Below are 10,662 nucleotides of genomic sequence, written 5' to 3' on the forward strand. Positions count from 1 at the left end.
TTACACTTATAAAATACACTATATTCTGTAGCTGTTCCTTCTTATGTATATTTTTTTATATTTATCACACTACAACTGATATGCTAAAGCCTCATGTTACAATCAATATCTTAAAATTCGTTGAAAGAATATAAACATTTTTCTATTAGAAAAGATTTCAATTTTGTTTTAAAAACATTTCCCGTGTACGTTGTTAGAGCATTTGGTAGTTTGTTATACCAAATCAAACCACTGATATATGGACTTCTATCAGTCACTTTTAATGTTGTTCTGTTACGGAATGACTTAATAATGGTATAATAACCTTTATCATTGTTCTTGATAATGTTATAAAAACTGAAATCTGAATAGTACAAAAGATAAATATAATAACACACAGTCAAAAGGTGGTTAACTCTGTTAAAAAGTATTGCATGACTTTGACTCAACATCATGAAAAGCTTCTTTGCTTGCATTGTTAAAGCAACATAATTGGCAAATATGGAACTTTTGCATTTGTTAGGCATTGGCTGGTTGTTGATGTTTGTACTAAAGAGTAACCCACATATCTGGCTCTAAATTATTCTTTTCTCTTGATTTCACCTAACTGCCACTTTGTACTTCAAGGAGTGTTGTGCTTCATAAATATATTTTCAGAAACTTCCTATTTAATTTTGGTCAATGATTGTCAACATCAGATGTCTTTAGTTGGAAAAAGACTTACTTGTTTGTTTCAGTGTTGTTCTTATGACTCTCTTGCTGCATTTATCTTCAATAATATATAGAATTATTTCATTTGTGCTCTATTTTCTCTGATTTGGTTAAAGAGTCAAGTTTTTTGAGAATTGGTGGTCAGACTACTTCTCTATAATTTTTCTTGTCTGTAGCCTAAATATTTTAAATTGTTTATTATATTGCAGCAAATGGTCAAATAGGTAAAAAGGCAAAGCATAGAAGAAATCCTTCGATATTACAAAAGATAGTGAATTTAATTGACGTAAGGAGAAAATAGAAAAGTGCAGCAAATGAAGCAGGCAAAAGGGAATATAGACATCTAAAAATGAGAGTGACGGAAAGTGCAAAACGGTTAAACAGGAATGACCAGAGGGCAAATGCTAGTCTATAGAAGCATATGCATTATAACTAGGAGAAAGACAGGTACTGCCTATAGGCAAATTAAAGAGGCCTTTGCAGAAAAGAATAACAGCTTTATGAATATCAAGCGCTCAGATGGAAAACCAGTACTAAGCAAAGAAAGGGAAGCTGAGAGGTGGAAGGAGAACAAAAAGGGTCTATAAAAGGAAAATGAACTTAAGGAAATATTATAGAAAGGGAAGAGAATGTAGATGAAGATGAGATGGGAGATATGATTCTGTGAGAAGAGAGAGAGAAAGCATGGAAAGACTTAAATCAAAATGACACCCCTGGAGTAGATGACACTCCATCATAATGACTGATATCTTTGGAAATGATGAAAATATTCCACCTGGTGTGCAAGATATATGAGAGAGGCAAAATACACTCAGACTTCTAGAAATATGTAATAATACCATTTCCCATGAAAGCAGGTACTGACAGGTGTGAGAGTTCCAAAATACTGACACAAATTATTCACATAAAAATGGGAAAACTGGTAGGACCTGACTTCAGGGAAGATCAGTTTGGATGTTGGAGAAATGTAGGAACATGGCAAGGCAACACTGATCCTATCACTTCTTCTAGAATATATGTTAATGAAAAGCAAACCAATGTTCATAGCATTTGTAGACTTAAAAGGAAATATCATCAACATGACCTCATATTTTTGAGGAAGAAATGCACTAGCAAGCTATCAGTCCCAACAATCAATCCTGCATGAAAATATGGGCCATAATTCTGTTAGCATGCAGTTATGTATGACCTTCTGAATGTACAGCTTTTAAACTTTGTGTTTGCCAGTTGCTTGTCCCTTGCTCCACCCCACTGCAACCACCCAATGCCAGAACAGCAAGTAATGTACAGCAGAGTGACAACCAGCACCCTCCTATTTGTAGGATGTGGAAGGCAAGGGAATGATTTTTAAAACCTTGTTTGAGAACATGTTATTTCACTGTTTTATGAGAAAAGAGTACATAATATGTCAACCACACACATGTCAACCACACACACATGTATGTTCTATGCTGTGCCTCAAAATCAAAATAGATAAACCCAAGAATTATTCTGAAATGCAGTTAATGATTTTTTATTGATTTAATCATGCCAATCATGTTTAAGAGTAACAGAACTTTTTCCCCTTAACAGTGTCAGCTTTTGAACCCAAAGAAAATAACACACATCAGCAATGTTAATAATTAACCAGTGCTATGCTATTTCTTTAATTCATTTCATTTTATAAATTTAGAGTGCATTTGTGAATCAGAACATAAAAGTGTACAGAGTTAAGAGATCTTTGACACCAGCTACAGGTTGAAAAAAGCACACCTTGACACAAAGATCAAAGTGCTATTGCTTATTGATTCACTGACATTATGAACACAAACTTCCTATCTTCTCTGCTGTACAGTAATTTGCATTCAAATATAAGCAGCTGCAGAGGGCAGAGTGAGTGAGAAACAAAAGGCACATGCAAGTTTAAAAGCTATACATTCAGAAGGTCATACCTGCATGTTAACAGAATTATGACCAAAATTTTCACACAGGATTGATTGCTGAGTCTGATATCTTGCTAGGGTGCATTTTTCTCCATAAAATACGAAGTCAAGTTGGTGGTGTTTCCTTGTTAGAGAAAGCTTTTGGCTATGTTGACTGAAATACACTCTTGGAATTCTGAAAGTAGAAGGGATAAAATACAAGGATGGAATGGTTATTTACAACTTGTACAGAAACTAGATGGCAGCTACAAGAATAAAGAGGCATGAAAATGAAGCAATGGTTGAGAAGGAAATAAGACATGGCTTTAGCCTATCCCTGATGTTATCCAACCTGTACACTGAGCAAGCAGTAAAGGAAACCAAAGAAAAAATTGGAGAAGGTATTAAAGTTCAGGGGGAAAAACTTACAACTTTGAGGTTTTCTGATGATAATGTAAGTCTGGCAGAGACAGCAAAGGACTTGGAAGAGCAGCTGAGCAGAAAGGACAATGTCTTGAAAGAATAATATAAGATGAACACCAATAAAAGCTAAACAAGAATAGTGGAATGTAGTCAAATTAAATCAGGCGATGTTAAGGGAATCAGATTAGGATATTAAACATTTCAAGTAGCAGATGAGTTTTGCTATTTGGGCAACTAAATGACAAATAATGAACAAAGTAGAGATGATATAAAATGCAGACTGGCAATAACACAAAAAACTTTTCAGAAGAAAAGAAATTTGCTAATATTGAATGTAGACTTAAGTGTTAGTAAGTCTTTTCTGGAGATATTTGTCTGAAGTGTAGCCTTGTATGGAAGAGAAATGTGGACAATAAGCAACTCAGACATGAAGAGAATAGAAACTTTTGAAATGTGGTGCTACAGAAGAATGCTAATGGGTAGATCACATAACTAGTGATTAGGTACTGAATAGAATTGGGGATAAAAGAAATTTATGCACAACTTGACTAAAAGAAGGGGTCGATAGATAGAAAACATTCTGAGACATCCAGGGATCACCACTTTAGTATTTGAGGGATTTGTGGGGGAGGGAGGGGGAGAAAAAGAGAGAGGGAGATGAATACAGTTAGCAGTTCAAATAGATGTAGGATGCAGTAGTTATTCAGAGATGAAGAGGCTTGCACAGGATGGAGTAGTGTCAAGAGAGCTTCATTAAACCAATCTTCAGACTGAAGGCAACAACACATTGCAGTACTACTTTCCCCAAGTTTTCTCATGGTAATAATCTGGGACCTAAGTAATCATTTTAATTCCAGAAAGTAATTTTTGATACATAATGACAATAAATAACTAAATTCATAAATCAAAATGAATAGATAAGAAATCTACTCACCAATTGGCAGCAGGGGAACATACACACAAAAGGATTTAACTTTTACAAGCTTTCGGAGCCAGTGGCTCCTTTTCTGGCAGAAGAGCTGAAGGAAGAGGGGTGGGTGAAGGAAAAGGACTCGAGAGGTTTAGGCAAAGGGGTACTGTTCTGAAAATTCACCCAGAGTCCTGGGTCAGGGGAGACTTATCGGATGGAATCAGAAGGAAAGACTGATTGTTGGGACTGCACCGGATGGGATTCAGAAACCTGAGAGCTTAAAGGTGGAAGACAGGGTAATGTGCAAGACAGAGATTACTACTAAAACATTTGCACAAATTGATAAGAGTGAAAAGCTAAGTGCATTGCATATAACAGAGTTGGGAGGGGGGGGGGGCAGAGGAAAACTGATAAATCAGAATATGAAAGAAATAAAAAAAACTAAAACGGAGTGAAGAAAAGAGTAGTTACTGTGAATAAATGCTGAGACAGAAGGACTTAATGTAAATTAAGGCCAGGTTGGTGGTGAGAACCAACGCAAAAGGATTTAACTTTTACAAGCTTTTGGAGACAGTGGCTCCTTCTTGTGGCAGAAGAGGCATGACTACAACTCAGTTATCAGTCAGGATGAATGGGCATAGGCAGAGGGTGTATACAGGCAACACACAATATCCTGTTGCAGAGCATGCTGTACAACATGACAGTCACAACCTCGGTGCCTGTTTCACCACATGTGCCATTCTTGCCCCAGACACCAGTTTTGCAGAACTCTGCAGGTGGGGACTAGCACTACAACATGTCCTTGGTTCTCACCACCCATCTGTTCTTAATTTATGTTCATTCCTTCTGTCTCAGCATTTATTCACATTAACTACTCCTTTCTGCACTCCATTTATGATTCCTACATCTTCCATTTTCTGACTTGTCTATTTTTTGTCATCCCCCCTCCAACCTCTTTTATATACAATGCACTTAGCTTTTCACTCATATTAGCTCATGCACGATGTTTTAGCAGTAATCTCTGTCTTGCATATCACCCTGTCTTCCACCTTTAAGCTCTCAGGTTTTCAAATCTCATCAATGCAATCCTCAACAATCAGTCTTTCCTTCTGATCCCGTCTGGTAAATCTTTCCTGACCCAAGATTATGGGTGATTTTTCTGAACAATACCCCTTTCCATAAACCTCTCCAGGGCTTTTTCTTCATCCCTATTCCTTCCCTTCAGTTGTTCTGCCAGAAGAAGGAGCCACTAGCTTCGAAAGCTTGTAAAACTTAAATCCTTTTGTGTATATGTTCCCCCGTTGCTGCTTGATGAGTAGATTTTTTATCTGTCCATTTATATTATATTATCAATAATTGATTATTTCCATTGTTAAATTCATGAATCTCTATTTAAGCATATCAATTGCCCAAGGGAGTATTGTCAGTTGCACAAGAGAAGAATGCCATTTTCCTTTTATTTCACATCAAATTTTCTGTTGGAACTTCAGCTATGAAACAAAATGCTTTGCATTTTTTCCACTTTCCAATACAAAAAACTTTAGCTGTCTAGATGTACATTGTACTTTTGTTGCAGGTACAGCTCAACAAGAGACTCTTCAGGTAACAGAGTTGTATGAGTATATACTAAAGGCAAATTCTATTGAGAGACCTCTGGTACCAGGTGATAAATCACATAGTTCCTCATAATAAGATAATCATTCCAGTTTCATTTTAGCATTGTCTTTTGACTCCTTGCATTCTGATTGGACATTTTCATTGCACATTGATGTTGAACATAGGTGGTGATAATATTAATGTGACTGGATTGTGTATGAAACAGTACATACAGGTATTTTAATGTCTCTACTGTTGGTAAATTTATTACTTTCTAAATTTAATAATTTAATCTTTTATTAAACAATATAGAAGTAAGGGTAACAATTCACCAAATAGTAGAGGCATCATTTCATCAAAAGGCTAAAAACCAAGACTGTAAACTTTGTTAGCTTTTGGACAAATCCTTTTTTGAGCTGCAATACGCATACACATGTGTACACATGCACACACACTATGGCTGTCATTGTAGGTCAGTACCACCTGTTATGAAAATTGCACGCAAAAATCATATAACAGATTTTAGCCTCAAGTCATATCATCTGCACTTTAAACATAAATAAAACATAAAATATGTAAATAAGACATTAAATTTACACTATAAATTAACTGTACAAATTAGTAAAATGTTAAATTGCTTTTGTAATGGTATTTCCTTGTGAATTATGAGTAGAACAGCCATGTACATTAGTGCCATCTGGTGGGCTGCTTTCCTTACACCATCAGGAGTACGTTCCAACCAGTTTGCAATAATGCTTCATGAAAATGACTTTAATGAGATACTTGTATCAATATATTTTGGGTAGGTGTTAAGTTCTGATATGTTCACATTGTATTCTATTTGCTCGTGTTTTATTCAGAGTCATTGCCTTGTTTTTCAAGTATGCTGTGTCTTTTTTAGATGCTCTGAAAATGCTGTAAAGATGAAATGTATAAGGATTAGTAAAATTTAACAAAGACTGTTGGTCAAGACTAAAGTGTTATTATAATGCCACAAATCATTGTCCTGCTGTCTAGAGAGTAGGTCCCACAAACGTCTGCACTACCATATCACATGTAAGCAAATGTGTCGTTCGGATATGGTTGTGTGGTAAACTATATGCTTGAAGCCCATCTGTCTCTGCCCTGTTGTTGTGATCAGGCAATTTCCTTGTAAGGTTATTTAGTTTTTCTCAAAGTATGTGACAGTTGAAAAAAAGTGGATATTGTTTTCATTTATAGTGAATGTCTCCAAACTGTTAGAACAGTGGAGTGGTCACATGCTGAAAGGTATCCTATTCACAACAAATCCTCATGATTGATCTTTGCAAATATTGGTTTTTTTCCTGTAACTGGCAGCATGAAAAATAAAATACACTAATGACATAGAACAGCAACTGGTGAGAGAGAAACAACTTATGTTTTAGGATCAGTAACACACAATCAATGTGTCACTATGAAGTGGCTAGAATGTGCCATTGGGCTCAGCCAAAGGAGTGCTCTGTGAATACTACAGTCAAACACATTTCAAGCTTTCCACATTCTATCCCATTGAGTGCTTCATGGAAATAAGTTACAAAATCTGTTACAGTGGCTTCTATGGAAAAACCAAAGTGATAATACATTTATATGGATAATTTTCTTTATGGATGAAGCAAATCAATGTGGCTATTTGTCTGTTGAAAACCAACATTGGCTGAAAGAAGTGGATAAACAACAACCTTGGTATGTCAACACATGGTACACACTTCTGAAGAATCATATGATTGCTCTGTTTTATTGACGGGACTCTAAATAGCCACAGGTATCCACAGTTCCAAACATGTAAGCTGCCACTGTTATTCAAAGAAATCCCATCAGAGATAAGGGAATTCACTTGGTACCAACATGACAGATATGCCACTCTTTCTGCATGAATCATTATAGAGCTTCTCAACAAATTGTCTGCATACTTACAGGACTAACCACCTCTGGATTTCTGTCTGTGGGAACAATTAAAACAAGAGGTTATAACAAATCTGTTTTACAGGGTCCTTTGTTTAATAGAAGATTATGATATCTATCCTGACTGCAAATATGCGATTCCATTCTTCTTTTTTTTTTAGCTATGTTTTATCTAAAATTGCAAACCTGATGTTCCAAAAAGAGATCCTATGGGATCAATGAATTGTACAGGAATAATTATTTAAAGTTTTTAATGTTTTTTGTAATGTTCTGGAACTCCAATTGTATCTCTGAATTTAAAGAAGTTAGTTAGCTTAGAAATTCCATTTGTTTCATTTAACCATAACTGGCACTTATTTCACATTTTGCAATATTTAATTATGAAAATCTCCTGTAACATTTCACTATCCATTAAATATAGAACTGTTGTATTTTTTTTATATAAAAATCAGTCACATGGAAGAAAGTACAAGTTATTTGTTATTTTAGCAATGTGATGTGCCTCATAAACTTTACGAATATTCCATTTCATAACTGTATCCAATAATATATAATTATTTTACTTCTATAAAATTAGTTTATATCCAGAGTTATATTTCTTTGTAAATGTTAACTCAAGTATGCAAAAAAATATCCACAAGATTTAATTTGCTTAATTGCTAGTTCTGAAGAGATCTAGATTTTCATGCTGTAAAATATATTGCTCTAGTTTCATACAAAAAGTGTTAGACAGTCTCTGATTTGTTTTCAACTAGAGCAGTTTTGGTTTGGAACTGGAGTAAGCAAGTCTTTGTTTCGAACTGCGGCAGAACAGTCTATGTTTTTAGAGTTGCATATGATACTGTGAATTAAATATGTGCTATGTACATCTTTTTAATTTACAACCGTGACTGTTAATTGAATTAATATCTAAAATAGATTATAATCCTGTCGTGTGAAAGACACTCTTTAGCAAAGTGCAAGATGCTGAAACATGAAGTTGATTGTGTGCCTTGTGTGAAATGGAAACAAACCATGATTTTTTTAAAACTGTGAATAAGTACCTTCTCTGACATTCATAAGCCAGGACCCAAAAATCATTCCATGGACTTTATCAAGATGATAAGCAGAGCCACAAATGCTATGACAAAACAAGATGAGTGTTAAACAATCTTTCTAATCATTGTAACAATTATTTTAGAACTTGTTTTCTGCACTGTTGTTTCCTGTTCTACTTAATAACAGATTTACATGTCAGTTTGTCCTGATGAAGAAATGTAAACACATCATCAACAATTTCATAACAAAGATTTTTAATTGGACTTAGGGAACAGTTGACAACTCCTGAAAACATGAAATGCCATGTAACACAGGCCGGTGCTGCAGTAATTCCAGATGAAATTCAACTTGCAGTATTGCCTGTCCACAATAACTTCGTAGCATGTATCAATGCTTAATGTCACCACTTGACATTTTGAGCACTTGATATGACAGTCATAATAATAAACACATGTACTGTACCTGATATATTTGTTTGTTAACAATTGGTGTAGCAGGACACTAGTTTGTGGGACCTCTTCTCCTGACAGCAGGGCAGGGTTTGCAGCACTGTTTAATCAAGTTCCAGGTATGTTATGTCATTGCAGTCCTCTTCAAAGAATCTCTTTCCAATGCAAAAATAGGAGGAGGGGGAGGAGGAGAAAATATGGAGCTAGTATCATAATTCGGCAGTTATAAATGTTAAAATTTACTTGAATATAATAGAGGGAAACATTTCACATGGGAAAAATACATCCAAAAACAAAGATGATGCGACCCACCAAACAAAAGCGCCGGCAGGTCGACAGACACACAAACAAACACAAACACACACACAAAACTCAAGCTCCCGTAACCCACGGCTGCTTCGTCAGGAAAGAGGGAAGGAGAGGGAAAGACGAAAGGATGTGGGTTTTAAGGGAGAGGGTAAGGAGTCATTCCAATCCCGGGAGTGGAAAGACTTACCTTAGGGGGAAAAAAGGACAGGTATACACTCGCACACACACACATGTCCATCTGCACATACACAATTTGGTCTGTGTATGTGCGGATGGATATGTGTGTGTGTGTGTGTGTGTGTGTGTGTGTGTGTGTGTGTGTGTGTGTGTGTGTTGGAATGACTCCTTACCCTCTCCCTTAAAACCCACATCCTTTCGTATTTCCCTCTCCTTCCCTCTTTCCTGACGAAGCAGCCTTGGGTTGCGGGAGCTTGAGTTTTGTGTGTGTGTGTGTGTGTGTTTGTTTGTGTGTCTGTCGACCTGCCGGCACTTTTGTTTGGTGTGTCGCATCATCTTTGTGTTTGGATGTTTACTTGTATACATAAGAAAATGTGCCCTATTAACTGCTACAGCTTCTAAAAATCTGCACTGTGGTATACTCTGTATGTATCTACAATGGTCTGTCTTAGCTGCCTTACCCTGTATTTATGAATTCTGAGAAGCTTCACATATCTTCACTTTGGGTCTGTGGAAATTCCTATCTCATGTCTGGTGTATTTATTGAGGTTTCTAGGCCATTTGAGTATTTTTGGTTACTATTTATTTTCTTGTCTTTTCTTGGAGATAAAATATCTTCAGATTGCAAAGAGCAACTCTGTCTTCTTATGTTGGCAAGTAATGCCTTCCTAGCTCTTGGAGTACAGTTCATAATTTAAGCCATTATTACTAAACACCTTTATTATAAAGCAATTATCTCAGTTTCAGGTATACAGGCAGACAAAAGCCTTGACTCTCTCATTAAATCCTGCATACTTGACCCAGGCTTTCCTGAATTTGTTGAACAAGTCCAGTCAAAGTTAGAAGAAATACAGAAAATTTCATCATGAGCATTTGATTGAAATAAAATTAATGCGTTTTTTGTGCTTGTAAGGAATAATGTTCAATAAAAACTTGAGTTGAATAATTTTTTCCCTTCCATTATGTATTTTAATACCAGAGAGCTGAATTACGTTACTATTATTTAAACTCCTCTTCTCTTTCTTCAATAGATATTTTGGCCCTGGAAGAATATCCTAATGATTAACAAACTGTCCATCCATTATTTGGTAACTATTATTTTTCTTTTGATTTTGATTCTATGGCCAATTGCCTTGTTTTTATCACATGTGTCAACTATCCTACAGGAAATCTCTGTGCATCAATTGTTTTTGAGCTGTGTAAACTTTGAATTTTGCATGTATTTATATTTTAACTGTTTGTTTAT

General features: G+C 35.6%; 1 protein-coding gene across 1 annotated transcript in view; it reads left to right on the forward strand.

The window, feature by feature from the left end:
* The window catches only part of LOC126188736 (uncharacterized), a gene marked incomplete at its 5' end in the record, with an annotated part of 121,447 nt that extends 111,162 nt beyond the window's left edge, over positions 1-10,285 (forward strand). Inside the window, 2 exons of the mRNA XM_049930344.1 lie at positions 5,501-5,587; positions 10,158-10,285. Coding sequence (XP_049786301.1) covers positions 5,501-5,587; positions 10,158-10,285 — 215 coding nt within the window. The remainder of the gene's footprint in view (positions 1-5,500; positions 5,588-10,157) is intronic.
* Positions 10,286-10,662: the final 377 nt, after the last annotated feature.

This window comes from Schistocerca cancellata, chromosome 5 (assembly GCF_023864275.1).
Source record: "Schistocerca cancellata isolate TAMUIC-IGC-003103 chromosome 5, iqSchCanc2.1, whole genome shotgun sequence".
Classification (NCBI taxonomy): domain Eukaryota; kingdom Metazoa; phylum Arthropoda; class Insecta; order Orthoptera; family Acrididae; genus Schistocerca; species Schistocerca cancellata.